This window comes from Pezoporus wallicus, unplaced genomic scaffold, assembly GCF_028554395.1.
Source record: "Pezoporus wallicus isolate ANWC-B61680 ecotype Strahan unplaced genomic scaffold, APGP_CSIRO_Pwel_v1 contig_16, whole genome shotgun sequence".
Classification (NCBI taxonomy): Eukaryota; Metazoa; Chordata; class Aves; order Psittaciformes; family Psittacidae; genus Pezoporus; species Pezoporus wallicus.
In genome coordinates, this window is record NW_026641478.1 from 3,335,753 (window position 1) to 3,363,105 (window position 27,353).

The 27,353-nt window shown below is 38.5% G+C and overlaps 1 protein-coding gene across 3 annotated transcripts in view; it reads left to right on the top strand.

The window, feature by feature from the left end:
- The window catches only part of LMO7 (LIM domain 7), a 128,081-nt gene extending 107,618 nt beyond the window's left edge, over positions 1-20,463 (top strand). For 2 of the 3 annotated variants that reach the window (XM_057424039.1, XM_057424040.1), the window contains 14 exons: positions 21-81; positions 1,169-1,225; positions 3,138-3,163; positions 3,458-3,562; positions 5,300-5,392; positions 6,670-7,034; positions 8,816-8,881; positions 9,198-9,263; positions 11,129-11,181; positions 12,789-13,008; positions 14,033-14,305; positions 15,669-15,777; positions 17,241-17,343; positions 19,726-20,463. In XM_057424039.1, coding sequence (XP_057280022.1) covers positions 21-81; positions 1,169-1,225; positions 3,138-3,163; positions 3,458-3,562; positions 5,300-5,392; positions 6,670-7,034; positions 8,816-8,881; positions 9,198-9,263; positions 11,129-11,181; positions 12,789-13,008; positions 14,033-14,305; positions 15,669-15,777; positions 17,241-17,343; positions 19,726-19,748 — 1,620 coding nt within the window. In that variant the 3' untranslated portion in view covers positions 19,749-20,463. Of the gene's footprint in view, positions 1-20; positions 82-1,168; positions 1,226-1,378; positions 1,421-3,137; positions 3,164-3,457; positions 3,563-5,299; positions 5,393-6,669; positions 7,035-8,815; positions 8,882-9,197; positions 9,264-11,128; positions 11,182-12,788; positions 13,009-14,032; positions 14,306-15,668; positions 15,778-17,240; positions 17,344-19,725 lie in introns of all 3 variants that reach the window. The other variant, XM_057424038.1, reaches the window with a different exon arrangement.
- The last annotated feature ends 6,890 nt before the right edge of the window (positions 20,464-27,353 follow it).

The following is a 27,353-nucleotide window of genomic DNA, read 5'->3' on the forward strand; positions in this document are numbered from 1 at the left end:
TTTATTACTATGTTTTTCAGGATACAGAAACAAAATTGATAAATGGGATGCAAGGAGATCTTGGCTCTAATGAACAAAGAGGTAAACCACCGTTGCTTTTCATCTGCTAATTGGATGGGTTTGCAACAAGCACAGACACAAAACCTGTAGTCATCAAAAGCTTTGTACAGTGGGTGAGGCAAGACCTTAAAGAACTGAAAGCTAGACAGGTATTAGAGAATCTCATTGCATTCAAACTGGATGTAGTTTGCTTCCATGATGTGTTAGGCAGTTGGAAAACTTGGAAAACTGACAACAAAGGAGTGACAACTTCTCTCCCTTCCCCCCCCCCCCCCCCACTTGTGCATTAGTGGTTTTAAATTTAGTGTGTGACAAGGGTGAAAGAGAAGAAGGCACAGAATTTGTTATGATTAGTACTGCATTGTGTGGATAACGAGTCAGTATGAGTATTGATTCATTTCACTGCGCAGAGTCTAAAGAGTATTCAACTTCTTGTTTTTCTTTTTCCCCCCTATTTCAATTGTGAGGTTTTGGGGCTAGTGGTTATTTTGCTATGATAATTTTACTTTTATTCCTGGAGAATAATATTGATGATTCTAGTATGAATAACAATTACTTATGATGCTATGAACAGTTACAGCCTTACTTGATGACAGTGAGAGAAACCAGGTACATATACTTTCTAGTAGAACAATAATCCTTAAATGGATACTTTGCATTTCATTTTACCTTGAATGAGCATGGCAGTTTATAAAAGAATTCCCCCAAGAAATCATTTGCCCCCTGGAGATGCCTTTCTGATGCCCTTAAATGGCGATTTGTCTCTTAAATGCAGTTTGGCATCTCAATGGAGGAGGCTTAAATTAGACAGAGAGAATCTGAGTCCAAGTTTGTCACTTGTGCTGTTCTTACAGTTGGACATTGTTAGTGATAAAATGAAATACTAATCAGTATATGGTATAACCTACTAAAAACTGTATTTGTTATTATGAAAGGTGAGGTTTCCTTTGTGTTTCAGGGGCTTCTTATTTTTCTGAAGTTTTTTGTGAAGATGTTGCTGTTGATTGGAGGTCTAACAAAAGTTTCTGATCCAGTGGTGATAGTAATTAAAAATAATAAAAATGACAACCTCATTGACTTATTTATATTATTTGTATCTTTCAAATAGCATCTGAACCTATTTCTTTGAAAAACTTAAAAAGGCGGTCACAATTTTTTGAACAAGGTAAACCAAAGAGCTAACATTTCCTGTACTTCCACGAAATTATTCCTGCTGCACACTCTTGCTAACAAGGCTGGTGCTGGGTACTGTACCTCTTCAGCATTGTTTGTTGCAGTTACAACAAAGCAACATAATTAATTTCCTTTCTTTTCCCAGGGTCATCAGGTTATTCTTACAATTCATGGGTCTACCTTTGTGGTAATGGGTCTTTCTGTGTTCTCTTACATCTATAGCTGTTTAATTTTTTTCTGTGTTATTCATACATATTTTTTTTTTCACTGGGTAGGAGTAAGAAAGAGAGCACTCTTTGTTCAGGTTTGCTACTACCTACAAAACAAGAATAACATTTACTATTCCAGCAGAGGCTTAGCACATATCTCAGAGCTGTTGATAAAATACTTAACTCTGGATTTGAGTTTATCTTGAGTTGCAGCTCTGTGCTTTCATCTAAATTGCTGGAAAAAGACAGCTGCTGGCTTTCCACTGTGTGATGTCACAAGATCCCAAGAAAAGCAACATACATTTTGAACTGCATATGCTAGCTTTTAAAGGCAAAAAAATAAGGCACTCGATTTTGGTTTTGTAGGTTGCTTTTTGGTGTTTTGCATGTCACAACTCACTTCCACTAATGTTGTATGTCTAATGCTGTCTTCAGACTATGTATGCCTTGCTGTTTTGCTGTATCCTGAAAGAGCAAAATTCTGGCCCACTGGAAATTCAGTGTGAATTTTGCCAGTGATTTTAGTGGGACCAGGACTTTGCTTTCAGTGGTGATGGCTTCTGGTTTTTCCAGAAGTGATATGTGAAGTGCCACAGCATATATCTGTGTTTGTGGTTCTGTTTGCTTTGAAATACTTCTGCTGCATTGTATCTGCAATATGGTGGTATTTTGATGTTGGTTTTTTCCTTTTTGATTGGTTTCTTTTTGTTGTTTATTTTTTTGTTTGTTTTTTTTCTTAAGGCTGGCTAGAAAGTATGAAATTTTTATTTTCATAAATTTCATAGCAATATTTGACATATTTCTCTTGTGCTTGAGGAGGAAGAGAAGGGTGAATTTCTGCAGTGTGCACTTAGCGCAGTTTTGTTCATTTTAAACTTTTGACATTTTAGTTTCACAATGGTATAAAATACTGTTCTTTCTAAAGAAAGCCTGTACAGGCCAGCATAAGCTTACAGGGGTGAGAGAAGTAGAGAGCAAAGATAGCATCGCCTAATACAATTGCAGGAGATAAAGTCTGTTTGTCCATCACAATATTAGTGATGATGCTTAGGAAATGATTGTACTTAAATCTGTGTTTTTTCACATTTTCTTAACTTTAATGTATTAGTATAATATACATCTCTAATAATCATCTTGGTACAAGCTAAGACCACATATGATATCCTCAAATAGTGTAAAGTTTGTGGTGAATGGTGACAAGCTTACCAGATTCAAATGTGGTTTTGGGAGTAGGGAAGAGGACAGTTGGAAAAGGAAAATGCATGGGTTTGTGGTAGAGAAGTGGCCTGTGGATGTTCATAACTCTTGATTCATGTCAAGGGCAATAGGTGAGTAGCTGCTTTACCTTGAAGCAGTGTTATGGGTATCACTCATGCTAAACAGTTTGGTTTCACAGTAATAATAGGAGAGGTGTAGCAAAGAACCTCTGTATAGCCACAGTGGGAGATGTACTGTTTATTCAAGCAATTGCTGATGGCACTTGTAAGCATGTAAAGCTTTTAAGCACTTGTGCTAGTTGAAAGTCCCTAGTGAATTCTGACCTCAAGTGAGTTCAGTAGAGCAAAATGCAAGCATGGCTTACTAAGGAAGCAAAAATTAGTATGAAGCTCAGACTTTCCCCATTTACACAAGTCTTGCAGTAGTGAGTATGTATGGTTCTAATGATTTTTGGTTTTTGCCTTCCAAATCTCGCAGGAGGCCCAGAACCTGCAATGCCTGATGTAAGTACTATTTACAAATTACTAATAAGTACTGTAAGCCTGGTCTTTCAGGAAGCCCACTGCTTTCTATTGCTTTTTATACTAAAAACTGTGATCAAATCTGGAGTATTGTCTATGATCTCGTAATGTGTAACGGAATGGTTGCTTAATGGTTGCTAATTTAGGTCCATGTCACAATAAAGCTGTAGTGTTTGTAATAGCTTTTATTTCTCACTTTAAAAAATATGTTTTAAAATGTAGAGCGTTTGTTACATGGAAGAAGATTAATGCTGTTTAATTTCTGTGCTGTATTAGCTTCCAGTCCCATCCATTAGTGCTCCTAGTCGTCGGGTTTGGGATCAAGAGGAAGAACGAAAACGACAGGAAAAATGGCAAAAGGAGCAGGACCGTTTACTGCAGGTATAATTAATCCTTATGATCATAGGCTGGCAATCCTTTGCGTGCAGGAACTGTTAAGGAAGTAGAATAACACATGACTTTTACATTTCTTCTTACCAATGGCCCAAGAGAACTTTCAGATGCATTTGTTGAGCTGCACGATTACACGCACTAGCAATTATTCAGCAAAAAGAGGACAATGCATTAATGAACTTCGTGAAGTCAAACCCAGACTTTGTGTTCACTAGAGCTAGAAGTGCTTAATCATTACAAGGGTGGTATGCTCTTACTGGTAGCAAAATGTAAAGGATAAGCAAAGACCTAAGGGGTAGTAGTCTTCACTTTTCAATATGAGTTTTATTGTTTCCCCTCAAGAAAATTGTCTCTAGAATGAGTTTTACCTTCAATTAGCAATACTGCCTTATATTCAGAGATGAAGAGAAGGCAGCTAATGCCATGATTAGATGCCTGCTAGCATCCTGAGGTTTAGCAATTGGCTGATTAGTTGGAATCAGCCTGGTTCCTAGGGCCTCTCAGAGTCAGGAAGCTGAACCTGCTAACCCAAAATCACCTTGGTAAGCGATTGCTGGAGATGGAGGAAGTGTTGTAGAGGACAGGACAATGTTTGTCATCTTAGGATAGCAAAACCACAGCAAAGACCTTACCTCAGTAAAGCATAAGCCCATTCAACCACATTCACCAAGGCACAACTCTGCAAATTAAGTTTGTTATTTGAAGTCCCACCGAGAGACATCAGTGGGCATCATGTACTCTGCACAAGCCCTCTTTAAATTTGGTACATGCAGCAGAAAACTGGGATGTGAAAGTGCAGTGTAGCAACTCTTGCTTTTTGCATGCTTTATCTTTGGCATTCCTTTTAGCATATAAACTCTGCACGGCAAGAAGTGTGCCTTCCAAAACATATCTGTTGTCTCTTATGGTTTGGGTTGATGGCTTTAAAGAATGTAAACCTTGGCTCCCCTTTCTTGAGAGCAGTCTCAGCTCTTTGCATTCACTCTGCATTCTCCCTTTTTAGTCCTGAAGTAGTAAATTTGACCAGAGTAATAACATTCTTTCTCTTCCCCATGACCCATGCAATCATTTTTTAAGTATCAGAGAAAATGAAGTCTTTGTTTTCTTATTTCTAATATCTTGGAAGGAATACTTTTGACATCATTAAATATTTTGCCTTTTCCAAGATCTAAGTGGTGATTGACAAAACCACCAAAACATTTATTGTGTACCTTAAGTAATGCTTTAAGACATTACATTGATTTCATACCAGATCCAATCATAGGACAAATTTGGACATCCAGAAGTTGTTTTTTGTTTAGATAATATTCCAAAAGACCAAGAGTTCTTGCTCAAACCAAATTATTGTCTCATATTTCACCTAGTGATCACTTTATACTGTATTAATGTGCATGATTCCAAGTGAAATATAATCACTCCATCTTTCAAGAAATACCTTAGCTGATTTTTGTTTAAATGGGAACTAAGCTGTGACAGGAAATAAGACAAACCTGAGGTCAGTTGTTATGAGATATAGCATGTAAAAAGCCTGGATTCTCTGCAATCAGTTTCAGAACTCCTTTGGATTATATTTGAGCCAGGATTTCATTGGCTTTGTAGAGCTCAAGCATATTTTCACCACACTAGTCTGTTAAAAGCTATATTAAATGCCGGTAGTACATTTCAATGCAAATAAAGAATACCATGTTTCTTATCTGCATGTTTAACTTCAATCTAACCTAACAGGAGAAATACAAACAGGAACAAGAAAAACTGAGAGAAGAATGGCTACGAGCTAAGCAAGAAGCAGAAAAAGAGAGCTCAAAGTATTTTGATGAGGTAGGCTATGAATATGGCTTCACCCTTGTAAAATAAATTGTTGTCTGTGAATTCATAGAAAGAGGTTGGTAAAATTGGGAAGTAAAGAGTAAATGGGATGTTTTGAGACCTGCTGAATTTGACTTCTTTATGATTGTTTAGGTAACTAACACCAGAAATATGTTAGCAAAAAGTTACAGCATGTGTTAATTATTGTGACCAGAATGAAATGGCCACCTTTGCTGTATATTTACCTCCTGATGTTATTTGTTGGAATTCTGCTTCAATACTTCTTTATGAGGTGTGTTTGTAGATGCCTGGCTTGTTACTGGCAACCAGTTCATCCTATCTCCGATAAATTTACATATCAAATCAACTTCAGATTTGCCATCATGTGTTTCAAAACACTGAATGCATGTAGTCACTGTAGATGCTGACTTTTGTGGCTCTTTCTTATGTGAAGATGAACAGGTTTTCTCTGAGTGTGGGAGGTATCTGAGATACCTCCTCTTTATTGCTATGCAAGTGCTGCTTCAGGCACCCTAGCTAGATCAGTTGCGTTTATACAGTCATGAATAAGTAGACTGTAATTTAAGGCTTAGGATTTCAATAAGAAAGCTCTTTAAGCTGTTAGAGGACTTTGTTGTGCAAGAATGTAAACCATTTTTGTATTTTTTTCTATCATTAGAGGTTTTCATGGACCTGTAAACAGTATTTGTCCCCTGCAACTAAACCATCTTTTGAGCACTGAAAGACATTTTCTCTTCTTTGAGAGAAGAGTCAGAGTGGTAGGTCTGAGGATTTTACATTCAAATGGTAGGAGAATGGAGGAGAAATGTGAAATTCATTGGTTTGATATACACTTGCAGTGTGTATCTTTCTGTGTGCAGTTAGGTAGGTCTCAGGTTTCTAAGTCAAAACAGTAGGGAGAAATTCTGGATATCATGGAAGTTTTGTTTTCCATGGGTATTTAAGTGGAAATGGGATAGCTTGAAATGTGATACTTTAGAAAGGAGAATATTTCACATAGCAGTGGCCATGCTGCCCATGGTGCTTGCTAAGGCTGCTGTGTGGAATGGAAGCTCTTGCATTAGGAGAATGTGCTAGCAGGCACTCAAAACATGAAACCAAAGTATGCCCTTTGGGTCTTGCAATGCAAGTGTTTGGGATGCTTTTTTCACAGTCATCCCTCAAAGAATAAATGAACTTTTCTGAGTGAGCAACCTGTTTAAATAACAGCTCCCTTCCCTAAAAACATTAGGGTGGTTTTTGTGTTGTGTTTTTTTCCTCTGCTACAGGAGCAGTCTGTTCTAACCTTAAACACGTCTGTCCCTGCTCGAGCTCCATCTGTGTCCAGCTGGAGAGCAAGCCCTGAAGCAAATACTCCTGAGGAGCCAGAAGGAGATGGAGGAAGCAAGGTAGCAGCATGCCTATTGGGTGAGGAAGATGGAAGGAGGAGGCATCAGGAGGAACGGAGGATCCAGGAAGAAGCAGCCCTGCGTTTTGAGCAAGAAAGGGAACTCGAAGAGCTGGAGCTTGAGAGACAACGTAAAGAGAGAGAACAGCAATATGCTGAGGAGCATAGGCAGCAGTCAGAGATGGAGGAGCAGAGACGTCAGGCTGAAAGGCAGGAGATGTCAGTGGATGTGCCTCAGTACCAAAGGTGTGCACTTCTAATGGGACATGCTCTATTCCTTCTGCATTAAAAATTCAAATAGATTTCTAATGGGAGTGTGTATGTCCTGAATATATAGGGGTATTCATGTAAGATGTGTAATGTAATCAGCCGGTGCAAAATACCACAGGATAGCCTTTCTTTCTAAAGGTGGAAGGATCAGGCAGAAGACACAGTCTTTCCCCATGAATCAAGTGCTCTATTAACCCACTTCTGCTTATTTTTTAAATAGGAAGCATAAATAAAGTAATTGCAGCCAAGTGAAAGATGACCTGAAGCACTTACTGTTACGATTTTTCTAAAAACCCTGCATAAGTCTTTTAAATTGGGAGCCAGCAGCTAAACATACAGGGCTTTCAGAAGAAATACCAAGTTAACTCTTTTCCATAAAATGCATGTCTGATTTTTTCCAGACTTCTCTCTCATTTTACTTTGGCAGTGCAACAATAAAGACTAATTGCACTGCTGGGTTAAATTGTCAATAAGGGATATGGTATATGAGTGAACTGATGCTTGCTTAGATATTGTAGCTTCTTAGAAATACCAACTGCGGATTTATTTATTCTAGAACATTGAAAAGATTCTTTCATTACCTTCTTCAGCAGCTTGGTTTTAAAAAAAAAATCCAGAACACTAGAATTAAAAAAAAAAACAAATCACAAAAAAATTAAAAAACCCCAAAACAACAACCCCCCAACTATTAGTTTACATGTTCATGTCCTTGCCTAGAAGTTTTCAGACTATTGCAGGCATCATGGGAGATTAATTTGTCTGAAACAGATTAAACCAGTAAATTTTCCTTATTTCTTGTGCATTTAGCTTACTGCCTTGTGTATTACTAGCTTTGCTGTTTATCGTGAGGATTTTCCCCTGTTCTCATATAAGTAATAAGAGATGACTGAAGATAACTTATGGTATCAAGTTAAGTCTTCGGAGAAGAAAATATGATTATAAAATTGAATATACTTACAGGGAAGATTGAGACCTAGAGTTACTTTAGCTCATTGTAAATGACTGCTGCTTGGGATCCCTGCTGAGCAAAGCAGAGGCACAGTTGTTACAATAGCTAAAGAAGTTCTTCTTGGCAGCTGTGCCAGCATATCTGTACAATTTTGGCTTGCCCCAGTTGCAAGATAATAGGACTTTGTGCAGTAACTTACTAAGCTGCTGTAGTATCTGCATATCTAAATCCTTGATACATGCCTTAGTCCCAGTGGATTTTGCTGCTTCTGAGCTTGTTGCCAAAGGATGCGTTTTGCTAAGCAAGGATGGCTTTGCTTTATAGTAAAGTAGCAAGGTCAGTGAAGCTGGGATTTAAAATATCTGATGTTAAATGTCTGCTTTATGATTATATCTGAAGATACTACTTGAGATCCAAAATGTTACATAAATATCTGTGAAGGCATGATACTTGCTGCAAAGAGCACTAAGGTTGGGAACAGGCAGATGGAAGAGCTTTGTCTGTGGAAGTTAGTGTTTCTCTAGGGGTTACAAACTGCACTTATATACAAATACACATGTAACTCTTAGAGAAATGCTGGGTTTGGACAAAGCTCACCTCCTGGCTTTGAAACAGGTGAGACAATCATTGTAGACTGATACTAGTCATTTTTACAGGGTCTGTAAAAGTCTTTTTTTTTTTTTTTTTTGCCTATATTTTCATGTTACTAACACATCCAAATTTTCTCTACATATGCTTACTATTTGCTCAATTTCTAGAAAATGTTTTTTGTTTAATACACATTTTCTTCTATCTATTTTGGTTCTAGACATTACGAGCGCTATGAAGTATCTAAAACAATAGAGGATCGAGCTGGCCATCCTGTCATTGACAGGTAATAAGAAATTGAATCAATAGGCAGCTTGAAGTATCTTCAGCAATAAACATTAACCTTTTTGGCACGCTCATGTTTGGATTCCTTGTCACTTACAAAAATGTAGTTTCAGGCAATTTTTATGACAACTTTTTTTTTTTCCCCTGCCTTCTTTTGTTGTGCTTCTGACAAAATAGAAGCTCCCTAGAGCTTTAAATGCATAGAGTTTTGTTTTCCTTTTTTCCTTTAAAGATCTGTTTCAAATGTTTTTAATAAGAGATATTTATATCTATGCATGTCTTTATATGAATGTAATGTATGCTTTTTCTTTCTACAGGCATTATGAGCGTTATGAAGTTTCTAAAACCATTGAGGAGCAACCTGGACAGTCTTTTGCCGACAGGTAGGTGTGATATTGTATCTCAATGTAACTGTAATATCACTGTTTCTGTGTCAGAAAGCTTTGAAACTTCCAGTAAACTTTAACCATGGCAGCTAAGTGTGTTCCTTATATTGCTGCTGTGTTTTGCAGTTTTTATGACATGCTTTCCTACTGAGAAAATAAGCAACCAAACTTCTGGCAAATTATATGTTGTGCTGTAAACAACAGTTAGTCAGTAGGATTTTACTGGGAGAAGCAGAACTGTAAGGAAGTAAATATGTGGGTGGTACTAGACTTATATGGCTGGAAAACTATTTCAGATAATATGGTGGTTGTGTCGTAATGTGCTATACAAACTAAGGTGCAGCCATCCCAATCAGGATTACACAAGTTAAGAGAGAGTAAACAGGGAGGGAAGCGAGAGGCAGCAGCAGCATATTTATCAGGAAGATAGTAGATATACCTCTTGTTAAGTTACATTCTATTATCTTAGCTTATTTTCTGTTTTGTTTTGCTTGGGATTTTTTTTTTTGTTTGGGATTTTATCATTGTTTGAGGGGGTGGTTGTTCTGTTTTTATTTCAATAGACCGTATTAGCCACTGCAGATGTGGGCACTTTGAATAGACAGCTTTTTCTTGTCCCTTTTAATCACTGGGCTATGGCTAAAAAATGCTGAAGTCACCTAAATCCATAACATTTATATCAAGCCTTTGTCTTAGAGGGCATCCCACAGTAGTTCTGAAAGGTCACCTCTGCTGTGTATTTCATCAGTTCCTATAGCTTGACTGAGCATATTATTTTTTTATATTAAGAGGAACACCAAAACTTAAAGGGTACAGCCAATAGATCTGTTACTAGAGGAAGATCTAAATCCAGATTTAGATCTAAATTTAGTGCAGGAAATTCAGAAGGTTCCTGCACTAAATATTACATTTTGGGTATATGCGTGAGGTGGGCATTTGGGTGGTGTACTGACCCGCTCTTTGGAGCTCATGTTTGCTACAAGCATCAGTGAAATCGTTGCTTTTTCTCAAACAGATAATAAAATAGGTCTGCAATATAGGGCAGAGAGTCAACTCAGGGGATCAAGAAATGTGACACAGTTTATACGTCCTTTACCTGTAGACAAAGGACAATACCCCCTCCAAACACAGTTGTGCAGGCACTGCTGTACCTGTAAACACATGAATGTAGTAGCTTTGGGTTGTGACCCAGGAAAGGATTTCTGATCCTTTCTGAGGTATTTTAAAACTGGCTGTGTTACTTGAGGCTGATCATACAGCACAGAGGTGTTGCTGAAGCTCCTGCTCTGTACTGGCAGCAAACCAGCTCTTTGACATTTGTCTTCCTGTATATTGAATGACATTTACTGGCTAAAACGCGTTAAAAAATTATGCTGCTGGGTGTAGTCAGTGAATAATAGATTTCCTGAGAACAATCTGCATGCGTTTGAGAAGGTGTTTTGCTTAGAGTCCAGTAACGGTGCTTTAATTTTTTTTTTATGACATTCAATCAATTATAAAACTGCTTTGAAAGATACCATATCTTTGACTGCCTGAATGTAGTCTTCAGAAATTTTCCACAAGGAAGGACCTGTTTTTTTTTTACCACAATGACTAGTCCCTTTTACCTGAAACACTGGTAACTTTCAGTACATACTTTTGGTGGTTGCCTACAGGCATCTAAGTATTAACATATTTTTCCCCCTTAATATCCTGTTGGTCTTAGTTTGGGTATTTTTACCTCTTGTTCTAAGTACAGCATAAATTGCTGATGGGAGGGATCGTGAAAAAGGTGCTATATATCTGTGCTCTGCAATAAGATCGTTGTCCATGATAAGGTCTCCTAGTTGAGAGAGAAGCATGAATGTTTTCTATATCCTTAGGAATAAGTCCAAGTCAACTTCAGAACTGAATGAATTTGACACAGTCAGAAATGGTAAGTACTGCTCAATTTCTGTTATTTTTTAAAATGCATTTTTTGTCAAAAGCTGTATTGCACATAATAATGGTAAGAAAATTAATTGTCAAAGTGTTTTATGACAGCTGCCTTGTAATTCAAATTCATACCATGGCACAATTTGATGAACTTTCAACAGCAAGAGGAAATTCATACAGTCAACATATAAGGACAAATATAATTAACTGCTCCCTTGAAGACCATAGCAGTGATTACAAACAGATCTTGGATGCCTATATTTTAGGTGACTGATATTTATATGAGGTTAAACCAGTCGTGTAGGTATATTGTTGCAGATGTATGTGGTTTTGATATGGTGACTCTGTCAATAAAAAAAGCTATGCATACCAAGATGCTTATGTATATGATACAACTGTTTGCTCTTTTAACTTTGGTTAGCGTAGGAGTAGCACAGCTTGCAGTCAGCTCTCGATACTGTCACAGTGGTTTGTTTCTTGGACTCCAGTTCCTTGCTGTCTTTCTTAAGTTGACTTCAGTTACCTTAACATGTTTTTAGAGGAACATGTGCAAAGCAAACCAACCTGATTTATAAATATATTGCAGTAGAAAATGCCTGAAAGCTAGTCCTTTGTCTAAAATACAGTCTAATACAGTAGTCACAAGTAATCATAGAAAAGTAAACAGTGTATTAGACGATGTGTTGCAGATGGACAGCATTGCTTTCTCACACATTAAAGCTTGGTCATTAAAACTAAGGAGCAAGTAGACTTCCACAATATTTTATAACGGTAATCTGTAGCAATAAACACAGGAACAAATAGAGCAGTTTTTAAAGGGATTGAGATTTCAATTGAATGATGCATTGCTGAGTAATTTTCTTAATTAGTCTTACTGTAAATAATAGTTTCTGCATCTAGGAAATAAAGAAAAAACTGTTGCCTTCTAACACGTCAACGCATGTTGGAGAAGGATGGCTTGTTTGTTTCCCCTTCCAAAATTTCAAAGGTCATCTCTACCATAAATCTTGTTTCAACTGACTTGTTAACACAGCATCCAAATAATCGAGAAACTCTCTGTAAGGTTTCCTTCTCTCCACCCCTTTACATATATATTTATATAAGGCAAGATAAAGCAATGTGTATAGTGCCTTGAATAAGGAAGGAATGCTTGAAAACTTATAGGAAAAAAAGAACATGAATTCTTAAAGGGAAAAAAAGCATCCCACAATTCAACTATATATTTTATAAATGCTTTAGTTCATATTGGAGAAAAAGTCCAAATTGTGGCACTGAAAGAGATCATGCATTTTTAAAAATGAGTGTGTGTATATATATGTACATACAAATGTATATGCATATACACTTGAAGTGAAGGAAAATACCTACTTGTATTTAAGTTAAACATTATGTAAATGACCCATTAATGCAACATGAATAAAAGAATTTTAGTAATAATGATGTGTTGCCATGTTTCATACTGGTCACCCAGCTGTAAAAGGGAAATGGAGAAACTTGTGAGTGTGGTGATTGACTGCTTTTGGAGTTCTAACCAGAGTACTGAATGTGTGATAACTGCTTTTGTGCCTTAAGGTGTCTAGCTGCAACTTGTGCCTGCTGTCCACACAGGTACACAGAGCAAGTATTCGGAGAGGTCCTGGAACATGGGTGAGTCACAGAAGAAGTCTCAGAAGGAGCACAACCTGTCTGCAGCAGAGCTGGAGAGACAACAAATCCTCCAGGAAATGAGAAAGAAAACATCTCTACACACCGACAGCAGCTGGATTAGGCAGCGCAGTTCCAGTATACATAAGGAGCCCATTAGTCTGTACAGCAGTAGCATGAGGAGGTAGGAGTTGCATTAGAAAATAAGACTCTTATAAAATATTTTTGTTTGGTTATTCTAAACTTCAGCTTGTATTACAGAGCACAGAAAAAAATCAGGTGTGTGAAATGCTGTAAAATAAACTGCACAGCAACACAGGTAGAAGAAAGCAGCTGTATTGCAGCTGGGATTAAATGTGGGTTTTTGCAAGTGATATGGTTTAGTGGTAGACTTGGCAGTCCTGGGGTAATGGTTGTACTTAACGATTTTAAGGGCCTTTTCCAACAGAGTTGAATCTGTGATTCTGTAAGCAAGGAATGCAGATGTGACCTCTAAATAACTCAGCTGCTTATTTCTTGGTTGCTGTACCAGCAATGGAAATCAATAGTATGCCTTGTCATTGACAGATGTGCTTAAGAATTTCAGCATGACAATTTCTTGTGGAAATTATTATTATGGCTAAGGAGTATCCTCTTTTTCGTTGTTGTTGTTTGGGTTTATTTTACATACAAATATGTCAGTCTGGAGTTTGTTTCTTGCTTTAAGTAATGTATGAATGTTGGATTTGTCACTTAGAAAACAGCAGTTATCAGTCAGTAGAGTGTTTGGCAATTGGGCCAGCACCTTGTACCTAGACGATGCTATCCAGCCTGGGTGGATTGTTATGTTCGATCTGGTATCCCTTGGAGAAAACAAAAACAAACCTGTTATCTGAGGTCCGTTGCTATACAACGGATTTTGATACAGTTCACCCTGGTAAGGCTGCAGTGAAGCATGTTTAGCTTTTATTAAGTGGTTAAGTGCCACCTCACTTTCACCTCTCCTGTTTTTTTTCCCATGAGACTAGGGCTGTACACAAAGGGTAACTTGCTTCTCAAGCATTCTAAGTCAGTATGTGAACAATATTCCTTGGTGATCAGACAAGCATATTCATGCTAGAAAATCTTAAAAATGCTAGGATAATGATTAAAAAAAAAAATAATCAGAATATAGCTCTTCTGCTCCAGCTGTACTGCCATTTACATCTGTATGTGTACCTCTGTTATAGAGGGGAATCTTTGGATAATCTTGATTCTTCAAGAACAAGCTCATGGAGGCACCACTCATGGCTGAACCAGTCTGTCTCCTCTTCATCTCTATCCTCTAACCAAGATTTCGGTCGCCCGGTGTCCACTTCAAACCGAGCCTACATGTGCACTCCTTCTTCCAGCAAAGCACCTCCAGTGGCCACCTCTCAGAGAGTCCCCTCTGTGTCCCAGGCAGCCCCCCAGGCTCAGCCTCCTCTCTCTGCTTCCCAGCCAGGTTCCCAAACACGCAGCAGGTGAGTGGGTGCCCTTCTGCTGGGAAGGTATAAATGTTGGGCTGCAATAGTGAGCAGACTTGGTGTATATGATGACCTACAGCAGTGATCTTGCCCATAACATTGATTAACAAGTCTGAAAATTACCTGAGTTTTCTGGCCGGGCAGGATGGTGAAATATGGGCTGGTATTACCTCCCTGCTCCGGTCATTCAGAAAATTTCCCAGGTTTGTCATCACTGTTTGGCATTGGTTAAAAAAAATAAAGGAATTGAATAATAAATCTGCAGCCTCCAAGCTGTATGTTGGTTACCAAAATGATTGTCTACTCCAGATGGCATTTCTGACATTTTATTTTCTTAGGTTTGTTCTAACAAAAGATTCCTGAAACCCATGCTTTTTTATGGCCCTCATCTTGGTCTCTCCTCCTCCCTTTCTGGCATGTGGTCAATATCATCTCAAGGAGCACTCAGGAATGCTCATAACCCGTGACCCCAGAGAATTAGAGAGTAGGATGTTGTTTTTAATCTAGGAGGAGAAAGCAAGAATTGCAACATATTTTGAAACAAAAATGGAATTCAATTCCATTCCCACCATTGTGGTAGGGTAAATAACTGTTGGTTTATGTACTTGAAACATTTTAAAAATACCTTGAGATAAGACTGTGGAGACTCATCCCCACACAATTATGTGTATTACATGTAACAGCGGTCAGAACACTGATTTACTAGCTCTTACATTCTCAGGCAGTTTGTGATAAATTGACTTTTTTTTTTTGTCTTTTTAAAGCTAGGCTCCTACATGCTTTATAATTGTAAGAAAACTACCTTCTTAACCATGTTTACTTATCTTGTTCTTACTTCTATTTGGTAATTTCTCAGTAGATCTTTGGAATCTGACCTCTGTATGGCTTATGTTCAAAGAGTTAACATAATAGTATATGTATGGGACTAGCCTTCTGTTATCTAACAAGGTGCAGATGGTGGGACTTGGCAGGGGTGCTTGCAAAAACGTAGCCTTCAGGATAATTCCCCACAAATAATAAATAAGGCAGGAGCACAAAACTTGTGTTCTTGCTTTCCAAACTTAAGGATATGCTTCTTATGTTTATTTGTAGAAGGTATTGTAAGAAGGTATTGTATACAGGGAATATTCCCAAGAATGTGACAGAATTTCTTTGTTCATTCCTATGTAATTTTAATCTAAATTATGACACTTCAGCTTTCCTTAGCTTTCAGGCCTGCTGTAAATAATATTAATTTTCATTAAGTCCACTTTTTTTTACCAGTGTGTGTTTATTTTTGATCTCAGAAAGTTTTTGATAACTTTTCTTTATCTTTTAAAACTTTTCAAGCTGTTTTTAAGGATTTTCATTCTATATTTAGGTCAGTCAGTGGGAAGAAAATCTGTTCATACTGTAATAACGTTCTGGGCAAAGGAGCAGCCATGATCATTGAGTCTCTTGGTCTTTGTTATCATTTACATTGCTTTAAGGTGAGAGCTGGGAGTCACATCGTGAAGAACAGGATCTAATCAGGAGCGCGCATGGCTACTCGGTGTTACGCTCACAGGGGCTCTACTAATCACTTGCTTTGCCTTCTACTCTTGGCAGCATCGTGCATGCATATTTCCATGAGGCAGTCCTATCCACAGGCATTTAGCACTCAACTCTAGAAGTATTTCTTAAATGCCAGAGCTAACAAGTAGGACTTTGACAAGTAAAAGGGGCGTGTTGACAGTGGGATCGGTCTTTCTTTTTTGAATAGGCAGCAAAAAATCAGAAGTGGCTGAAGCAGTTCTCCTGGAGAAACCAGGTCCTTATTAATAAATGAAAATAAATAAATAAATTCTTAGCCTACACCAACCCTGGCAATTGAATCATTTAAGGAGACCCATTGTTTCTAAGGTAATCCTAGCAAACGGTGTTCCCATGGTCAAGGGCATGTTGGCAGCATTAACCTGGCAGGAAAAAACTCGGCACCAAACCAGAAGCAGTGTTTAGTGCTACTCAACACTCATCAGAATCTGCGGCCCTGAGAGAGTTACATTATTTTTAGTCAGCTTGGGATATACACAGAGCTGAAAGAATAAATGCCTGACTGCAGAAGATGTTAAAATACTTCTAGTTCCCTTGCCTTAGCACCAGATGAGGAATTAGTCCCTGATTTGGAGGTGCTGTGGGACCCTTACTTCTTTCCATGGCTTTAAGAAAGAGACTTCTATGTCTGGTTCAGAACACTTCAATAAACTAACTGTCCTTCTTTAGTCAGCTGAGTGTGTTGCTTCATAAATTCAGTGAGGAGTGTGTTATGTTTTGGGTTACATTCCTTCCAGAGGTGGTTTGTGTTCACAGCAAATACATATTCAGCCACCATAGTTAAACAGTTGAATGTTACCATGAAATCTATCCAAGCCCCTTATTTATCTGTTTACTCAAGAAGAATGAAATCAGCCCCTTCCCTCTAAATAAGAACTTGTTTCCAAGATGCAAACCCAGGAAATTGGGCATGCCTGAGTATTTGCTGCTTTGAGTGCCAAAGGGCTGAGGGCACTAGCAATGGAGAATGCCACATGGAAATCTGCAAGTAGCACACCCAGGTGTTCTGTGCCAAAATTGCTGTTGCCATCTAGAGAAAAAAATCTTTTTTCGTGTCAAGCCAGTTTTAGTTTTCAGAGAAACTCAAGTTCAAATTAGATTTAATGCACTAATCTCTAAAAAATTGTCTGTTGTTTGTTTGCTTAGTTGGTGTATCTCTGCTATTTGTTGTCCAGTTGTCACCTTAAAATATATTCTCAGGGTTGGCTGCATTTTAACCTACTAATTGTTATACATTTGCTTCTAGTGATTGTGGGTTTATGATTCAAGCTGCTTTGAGCTTAATCCAAGCTGCTTTTGAACGGCATTTTTGTTTCTTGATATTTTGTAAGGAATTGCTAATTATTCATCTGTCATGTAGTGTGTTGCCTGTGGATGTGACCTCGGGGGATCCCGCTCTGGAGCTGAAGTTAGGATCCGAAATGACAAACTCTTCTGCAATGACTGCTATATCAGATTTAAAAGTAAGGCAATCAAACCGCAGTGTGCATGGTCGTAACTGTTCTCTGTGCTGTTACAACCCCAAGCATTCGCGCAGCCGAGCCGCTCAATAGCTTTCATGTTTAGCTTTAAGTAGGTATGTTAATTGAATACGGTTCAGCAAGGTTTGATTGCCAGTTTCTGTCTTTTGTAGGGTAGTCATTCCTAACTTGTAAGTTGTTGGTAGCTGATTTTACCACCTTGTTATTGAGCAGCTCCACCCAGACAGCCTAGTCATCCTGCTTTCCTCCTAGATCTGATAAAGTGGTGTCAGGGAGTTGTCAGTTGTGGAGCAGGCTTGTCTTGATAAGTCTTCTTGAAAAATTGTGTATATTTTTTAAAAAGTAATCTGAATATGTATTTAACTGAGTCCTGTTGCATACCTGGAAAGCTATTAGTTTATCCTGTGCAGGTGGCACAAATGCTGGTTTCTTTTCACGATGCTATTATTATTGGAATTATAGGTCTGTGATTGGTTATTTATTTAGGTTCAAGTTCAGGAGGAATTGGTTTACTTACAGATCTTAATTAAAAGGTGCAGTATAAATTTTTTCCTTTATTATGGTTTGCAGAATTCTGATTTATTGGAGCATGATGTGAAGGCTTTGAATAATGGTGCTGAGGGTTTATTTCTGCTGTCAAAGATGATGGTAGGCAACCTCCTGATTTTGACAAGTCTCAGGAGTTTTATATGACTGTTTATGTAGCAAATACAGAATTCTCTAGAATTATGAAATTCAGCAAAGGAAAAGCATTTCTGAATTACTTCCTGAGAAATAATGTCTGTGTTTCTTCATGAGCCCGGCACATTTTTCTCATGGTGGACCAGAAGGCAGTGAAGGGAACAGGATACTCCTGCTATAGCACTTGAGCAGGACTTGGGCACCTGCTGGCTGAGAAGCTAAACTTGAGAAAACGGAGAAGCTCTGCATCTGATGCTGTTGCTGTTTTCAGGCTCTTTGGTTTCCAGGAAGAGGAAAAGCTGCCTGTGTCACAGAAGTGATTCTGTGGTTCACAAGCTAAAATCAGAAAACTCCACACCTCTCCTTGACACTAACTTTGCATTGACATAGGTTAATGTTAGGTGCAGGGATGCCACTGTGCTCAAGGAAAGGAGGAAGAGAATCACTCCCATCTGGGAGTGATCCAGAGCACTGGGTCATATCTCACTGAGATAATGTTCAGAGAATTTATCTCCTTGGTGATGACAAGACTGCACCAAAGTGACCATGTTCCTATTTGAAGCACCCAAACGTGTGGGAGACTCAGTCTGGAGCCTGCTCATGTTATTTTATCCTTTTCTTTTCCTTTGAGGGCCAAAGTACTGGAAGAGTTGGAAAAGTACTGAGGGGAAAACAAAAAAGAAAAAAGTATCTTTTTTTTATTATTCTCTGCCAAAGCAACATTCAGAAATTTGGTGATGGCAGTAACCAAAAGTTTTATCATTAATAAATTGTTATTTAGTTTCTCTTTGACATTACAGCCCATAAAATCACAGCAGTATGTTTCAGAAGCAGAGCTGATCTGTGAGGAAACAGTTCTATTCCCTTCCCTTCAGACTGCATCTACTCAGGCCAGTGAGCACCTGAAAACATAGTCATATGAGATATAAGCAAATCGGGAATTGTGAGAACCTGTAGGTACAGAATAAAGTATTTAAATTAGTGATTAGCTATTTGAATAATACAAAAACCAGCTATGTTATTACTGCAATGAAAATATATTGGCAGCATAGCACTGGTCTGTGATGCAGATTACTTTGCAATTGGCATTTGACAATCAGCCTAGCTTAATTATCTGTTAGTTTGGAATGTGAACATATTAGCTAAAAGTTTTGAAAAACTTTAGGATTGATATTTTTCACAGTGTAATTTTATGGTGTGATATTTTTGCACATTTTTATGTTAATTTTGTGGTTTAAATTTGGAACATTGTAGCGAAACACCAGTTTATTGGCAGATGCCCACAAATACCTGCAGAGAGGATAAAAAAGTTCTTTTAAAAATATTGTTACAGTTATGTAGCAAATTTTAATTCTTGCAGGGTTAATTTAGAAAAACTGTCACCCTGTATCTATGCTAATGCTAAAAATAATTCTTAAAAACTTGGTAAGGTGCATGTTCTGTGGAATATTACTTGGCCTGAAATACTTGCAGTGCTATAATTGGATTAAATTTAAATTTGTATTGTTCATTAAATTTGGATTGCTAGATTTGGAATGTATACCTTACTTTGTGTTACTGTTTTCAGTAGATACTGGAAGTACCATTATCTGACTGTTTCTAACCTGGACATTTTAATTCTTGTCATTAAGATTCTTCAGCAGTGAGACTTTAATTACAATTTCTGCTGTCTCTCTCAAACAGCTGGACAACCAACCTCCATGTGAAGCAAATGAAGATATGAAACCACTGTTGCAGATAAAAGAAGAGGTGATTGCTGCTGATGTAGATCTATAAATATATACATTGTGTGTATGTGTGTGTTTTCTAAGAGTAGCACTTGCTTGTCTAGTCTCCATAGCAATGCATTGTATTCTCTATATAACTATTTTTATTTATAAGGAAGTAATTGCAGTAAGGAAATATCTGGGAAAACGCTTTCACTTTTTCAGCTTCAAATACTGAGAGCACAAGAGAAAATAAATATATTTTCATTAATAACTGCAAAATATTTTTGAGGCTTATAATCAACTAGTTGGCTTTCCAATGGTATATGAAGAGGGTATTTTGTTTCTGAGCTCTTGAAATGAGCATTAGAGAAATAGCTTAATATAAATATATATTTGCAATTGCTGTCTTTATTTTTGACATATACTGAAAGTGAATTCTCTAGGTTAATATGAAGCTGCATTTAAATGACACAAATGTGTTTGCTTTCCATATGCTGGTTTCTAAAATTACGTGCTTTTTTGGAACTTAAACACAAAGAATAATCTGTTTGCTCAGTGGTGTTGGCATAATATTCTGTGGAATCCATTTAAAGGGAAGAGTTCTCTTTTCCCAGTTGAAAAATGTAACTATCACTTTTCCATCCACAAACAGAGTGGAGAATGGTTGTTGAATTACAGTATATTTGTAAATAAAATTTCTGATGTTGCATTTATGAGATTTTTTTTGTTCTTTCTATTTAGCTAAATGTGTCTAAGGTGATTTGCTGAAATACAAAATTGTTTGAATTTCATCTTAAGACAATATTTTTTATGAGAGGATTAGAATGGCCACCTAAATATGTGCAAGAACATGTGCTTTCCTCTCTTTCCTATACCGTTGGCATCAAACTCTGTTTATAGTTCTCCTGTCAAGCTCCTCATGCTTTTTCCCTTTAGCATTTAATACAAGTGTTGAGAAAATTCTTTGTCCTGTATGCTCACCCCTGAAGCACAACTCTTGGAAGAGTTGATTATAAGTTGATTTCTGCTGTGTCTAGAAATGAGGTGCTGAAAATATTTTGGGTTGGGCCTGCTCCTTCTGCAAATGCAGCTGGAATATGTGCTATGTGTTTTTCAGCAATGGCTCCCAAATTGCTTTGGTCAGTGGCTTCCCCAAATCCTTTCATGCCCAGTTATATACCCTTCCTTGGAAGCGGCAAAGAAAACATGGGATGTAGATGAGAGAAATTTGTGGGAGAATTTTGTGGATGAAACAGGAATAGGACAGTGTAGGAGGGGGAGGAGATGTAGGGAGCGTGGTGGCACTCTGTGTTTCAGCTGGTACATGGCACCAAGAGGAGCCATGATGAGGGTGCCAAAGGACCTTAAAGTGCTCTTTCCTCTCAGGAGATCTCGGGACATATAGGAGCGCTAGCAGACTGTGGGTAGAGGTTGTGATTGTGACAGCTGGGAGCAGCAAGGGAAGATCATGCTGTTACTTCATGTAGTGAGGAAACTTCGCCTGTGTGGGCCTCCTGTAACTTGTGCTTGTAACTCTGCGGATCCTGTTTCGCTTTGATTTATTGATCTTTCCGCTGAACATATGGGTTCTGCTTTGCACCAAGGAACTCCCTGCTAATAAATGCTGAATTACGAAGTACCAAACCTTCCCCCCCACACCCCATTTTTGTTTAAAAAAAAAAAAAGTCTAAAATGCCTCATCAATCCAAAGTTGACAAGCTCCTTCTTCAGCCACTGGCTGTGACTTGATCACTTGCTGTTTTGTGACTTGGCCTTGGCTTTTGGTATTCATAGAATCATAGAATAGTATGGGTTAGGAGGGGCCATCTAAGCTCATCGAATTCAACCCTGAATTCAGTTCAAAGCTCATCTAGTCCAACCCTCAGTTCACTTAAAGCGTCTCCTGAAAAGTTTCCGGTATTGTGGTAAGTAATGACATGGTACATCTCAGGTGAGAACTCTGTGATATGAAGACCTCAAATACAGACTATGGAGGGATATTCACACTACCTGCTCACACAGTTCTCTGGGAGGCTGGCTTCCTCTCTGCTGCTTGTGGAACAAGATTGCCCCAAATAAATTATGGGTACCCACAAATCCCCATCACCAGCCCTGAAACAGACACAAAATTTCTTTGTCACACGTTAAAGTTTCTCAGCCTCAAAGGCATCAATGGATTTATCCTAGCCAATGCATGATTCCCCCTGTCCTGCGGTTGTATTATGCAGCAAAGCTGAGGGAAAACGCAGGAATGGCCATGTTGTTGCATTTTGAGCCCAGTCATGTTGCCCTGTCCCTGGGAATCATTTGGGTGCAGAAATCACTTTAGGGTGAAGAATGGAGGGAGAAAAGAAAACTCGGCAACCTGCACTTTGCAATGCTGCTAGAGCTGTCTGACTGGAGTCCTGCAGCCTGGAATGACATGCTCTGAACCAGGCTGGCTTTTCCTAAATGGTGTCAGGTGTTTCCATGCAGGCTCCAATTTCATTTTCCCATAAAATGTCTCTGGAAAAACTAGATTATTTCATTAGCTTGTACCATATTGCTTGCCTGTGAGCAAGCAGTGAGTAGAATTTCACATTTAATGGTCTCAAAGAGCCGAAACTGAAACTCTTGCAGAGCTGAAGCTGAGTTTCTCCCTCACGTTAAAAGCCTGGTTTAACAAGGCTCCTTTAAACCACGCATTTGCTGATTCAAGTTGGCAAATGTGAGCAATAAAATCTCCTTCCTCCTCTCCATCCCCTGGATAGGAGTAGGCAAAGAAACCCACTTTACAAATGTGATATATGTGTATTTTGATTGTTGCTGAACTATTTGTTATCAGCAAAACCGATAATCTGCTTGCAACACAAGATGGCAGTGTGTAAGTGCAGCTTGTGCAATAAAAAGCCTTTTTCATGATTGTATACAAAAAAGGGTCACGTTTGCTAAATTATACTGAAGTTACAAAGTAATGAGAGCTGTAGAGAGAACTTTCTCTTAATCTTGGGCCTTTCCCCCCATCTGGCATGGTGGAGGCGTGATGTCTAACTGAATCTGAGCAATCTCATTGGATTTTGTTTGCTGTTTTATTAATCAACTGCTATTTAAAACAGTATTAAGCAGGAGTAGAGATGAAGAGAACATTTACCATACAGAAAAAATAACCTGGATGATTTCTAGTAGAGGGTTTTGCTGTATTTTGTTGGTTTCTTTTTTAAGATGCTGTTCAAGGAAGAATCAATTACCCTCTCTCAGTTCATCACCTTCGAGCACTCTGTTTTAAGCTTAAAACCCTTAAATGCAGGTGTCTACAAGTGAGCTAGGCCTCTGCATTGCTATTAAAACCTGAATGAATTTAGAGCTGTGCTCTGTCCTGTATTATGGTGTGTCTGGTGCTACTTGGGATGTTGTCAGCTGTCCAGGGCATCTGGACAGGAGATGGGGGGTTGTGGTGCAAATGTGGGAGATACTCATGCAGCTGCCAGCACATGTCTCATGGGAGGCTTTAGAGCTTCTGAATGGGAAGCAGAGATTTATGAGCCAGTACAGAATCAAGCTCAACTGCCTACAGACAGTGGAACAAAGGTGTGATTTCATGGGCCAGTGAGTAGGTGTCTGCTGTCAGGTGAGGTATTTGTCCAAGCTTTACTGACCCTCGCTTGCACATAGGCACTTGTGTTTTTATACGCCTATGTTTAATTATCTTAATGCTGAATGAATTCTTCCCAAAATATCTGAAAAAGCTTTGATTCAGCTAAATCCTTCATCTATCCTATCTTGAGGCTTGTAGGCTGCCAGCTAATTGCTTCCAATGCATGTTTGTATATAACTTTGGAACTGAGTGGTCTATGGATAGTGGCTGTGACATGGGCAGTGTTTATAAATAAAGTGGCACTTCAAAAATAGAAAATGTTTTCTTCCAGTATGAATTCACTGTGGGTTTTCTCTAAGAGGTAAAAATTGAAAGGATTGAGCATCTCGAAGTGAAACTCGAGGGATTGCACATGCTCTTAATTCTGTTAAGATTTCTTTAAGAAACTTTTTACAGAAGATTTATCAGAAACTTCAAGCTCAATTACCCATGCACTCTTCTCTTCAGGCAAGCTGCAGCACTGCAGGCAATGCTGGTTAGTGTCAAGATTTATGTTGGAGCCCAGTGTCTGAATTCGGAGCTCATGCTGATGCCAGAAATGGGCAGAGCCAGTCTCATTATTTTCGGGAGAGTACCTCACAGATGAACCCTGTGGAAGGTCCAAGTGATTAAGTTCAAAACTTCCCTTAGGTAGCAGCTGTTGTAACATGGACCACCTTGTCGCTTTACAGAGGATAAAAGGGTTTAAAGTGTGACAACTTGAGCTTGTGAAAACTAGTGCGCTTGCAGCAGTGTTTTAAATTCCAACCAGTCATTTATAATGGATTAGCAAAACCTATGCTGTGGCTGTAATGGAAGGCTATTAGCAGCAGGCATAATTGCATGACAGAGCAGCTTCCTGCTGGAAGCTCTTCAACATTTTCATTTCAGCTTCATGCTTCCTGGGAGCTGGGGGCACCAACATAAAACAACACAGGTGGATGATGTAGAGCACTTGCTCACAAAAGGAAAATTCTAGGATGAGCAGTGGGGTATCAGTTTATTAAAGCTTGAAGAATTCTTTTAATTGGTTCAACCTACTGGAAACAAACTTGACAATTAAAGAGCTGCTTTAAGCAGCGAACACTCAAAAGACGTGTGTCGTGCAATGGGAATTAATAGCTTCTATGGGCTTGCCTTAACAGTCAACATTGTACAAAGAATCAAAGCACTTAACAAAACAAAAAAAGTACATGAAAGGGTGTGTGTACACACAGATTCTCTTTATTAGCTGTAATAGAAGAAAGAAAGAAAAAGCTAGGGCTGCTGGACAGTTCAATAAACACAATGTAGTAAGAACAGGCTTGTGGTCAGCACAGCGTGTGCCATCTTAAATGGCCTTTTACAAGTACCTGTGGTCTAGCAAGTGTTTCTGATTCCCTGAAGGGGAATTTTCTTTTTCCCCAGACAGTCAACCAGATGGGCTATTTATTGGTGTGTCAATTGCACATGGCCCTTCCAGGATGGAAATTCAGAGATTTCAGGGTCAGATCAGGCTACTGCAATCATTTGACCTGCCCATATCCCTACGAAGATCAGAACCTCTCACCCAATAATTCCTGTATTGAGCACGGAACTTTGGTGTGAACAACAGTGTTCTGTGTTGGAAAGGAGCCCTGTGCGGATCTGAAGTATGCAAATGATGGAGAATCAACCACCTGTCAACATAAATTTTTCCAGTGATTAATTAACACTCTTTAAAATGTTAATTTTATTTTTAGCTATTTTAATGAGCTTTCTGGCTTATTAGAATTTTATTTTCATTCATTTAACTTGATTAACTTCATTTTTTTCTTTTTTCTCCCTTACATTGTACATGTGACTTTGATGCAGTCCCTGTTTTCTTTTAAGTTTTCTTTCTTATACCTGTACATAAGGCTTATTTCTTATATCAATCAAAAAATGCAAGATTACTCCACTGGGAGGACCCTGAGACTCTCTTGGGAACATATCTAGAATGAAGGGGAAATAATATTTAAGAGCATTAAAAAAAATCTGAAGCTCTATAAGAATTTATTTGCATAATGCATAGGTTCAAATAAAAGCTTATGTCCACAAGGGAATTTTGCTGCATAAAATTTTCTGTCATAATTAGTGAGGCATTGAATTGCTTTTGTGGGAGTGACCAGGCCTGAATTCCTGTGTGGTTCTGCTAATTTTCCTGTGCTGGGGAAGCACCTGTAAGAGATTCCCATACTGACACGTCTCAGTTGACAATGATACAAAGGCGCATTCCATTTTTATTTCTCAGCATGAAGTGTCAGCTTCAAAGTACAATTAGTTCCTGCTATGTTTGACAGGTATTCATTGGGGGGGGGAAGGTGTCCGACTTGCAGTCTTTCATCAATCTCTGCTTCTGCAAAAGTAACAGTTGCTGTCTTTTGATGCCCATGTAAACACGGCTCCTGCAGAGAAACATTAGCTCTATTTGCATGTGTGTCATGCTCCATGTCACAAGCTATGCCAGTCAGCATGTTTTATGCAAAATTCATGTTTCAAATGAACATGCATTTGTATCAGCAATTTGAATCCTTACAAGTACTTCTGGACCTCAGCAAGTAAAAAAGTTGACAAACTGCTTCTTTGCCCTTTGGTATTCAGGTAACTGAATAGGTTTGGCTTTTGACTGGTGGATTCAGTGTTCCTTGGAGTTTTCTGATGCCTATGATAGTTCATGGCATGTCTAACACCTGCAAACCTTGCAATTTCGTGTTTCCATCAGTACTGTGTCAACTCATCAATAGAAGAAAGGCAATTCTGGACTGAAGGTCATCTCTGTTAATGTACACAGGTATTTAGGCTGTCCAGAACATTCTGTGTTATACCTGCCACCTTGATTTTGCCATCACCTGATCTTTTTCGTTTCTTCTGCTGCTTTTAGTGATGTAGTCCTAAATGGACAACAAAAAATAAGCATATAAACACCAGTTTGGTGTTGGAGAGATGGGTAGATGCTAAACAAGAGGGGATATAAAGGCTACACAGTCTGTTTACCCTTATTACACTAATGCTTTCTTCAATTATGGCCTATAGCACTTTGAAGATATGCAGTGTTATAGCGTATTCTTGGTATCATACACACTTAATATTCTCTTAAATCCTGTTTCTCTGCAATGTCTTGGACTCAAAGCCAAGAAACCTGCGTATTCAGAAACACTGTTTACTTAATCTTTTAATCCTAATCACTTTGCCAGATCATGAATGGTTCATAAGACTAATTGTGTACAAAGTACTAACTGAAGGTGCTAATTTCATTAAGCTTGTCAAACCAGCATCCCTTCACCTAGCAGTAGAGAAGATTTGAATTATTTCCTGCAGTGTCTCAAGGCTATGACCTTGGAACCATGTGCATGCATAAAAGTATCAATAGACAAGGGCAAAAATGTTACTGGGTGAGTCTCCCAAGAAGCAGATATTTACACTGACTGATTTTCATAGTCAAAGTATTATTTTTTTTCTCTCGTAAGTCATGCTTCACTGTTATTTTTCCATGATGACAACAATGATTATACTGTTCAGCAAATATATTTATCTTCTGATCAGGCTTCATGATGAGGCAGCGAAACAGTTGCACTTATAATGCTTTTCTCATGGATGTAGATCAACTACAGCTCTCTGATTCCCACAGAGGCTGATTGGTTTTAAGCAGAGTACTCAACAAAAGTGAGCCTGGGTGTTGTCTGCATGCCTCTTGCCTCCCATGATGGAACATGTTGCTGTTTGCAACAATACTGCTGTTCTCTAGCCTGGGAAAAAGATTTCCCCATTCAACCCATGGGTACATTCTGCTGTTCAGCAAACTTCAGTGGCCTGCATGAAACAAGAGCCTGCACCACTGGAGATTTACTGCATTACTGGCCAGCCAGAACAGGAATGTGACTTGGATCAGTAAGGCACATTAGTAAGGCTGGGAAGTGATAACCTTGCCTGAGCTAAATACAAAAGGCTACACTGCTGGAGAGTGTTAGAAAAACTGGCTCGGTTGTTGT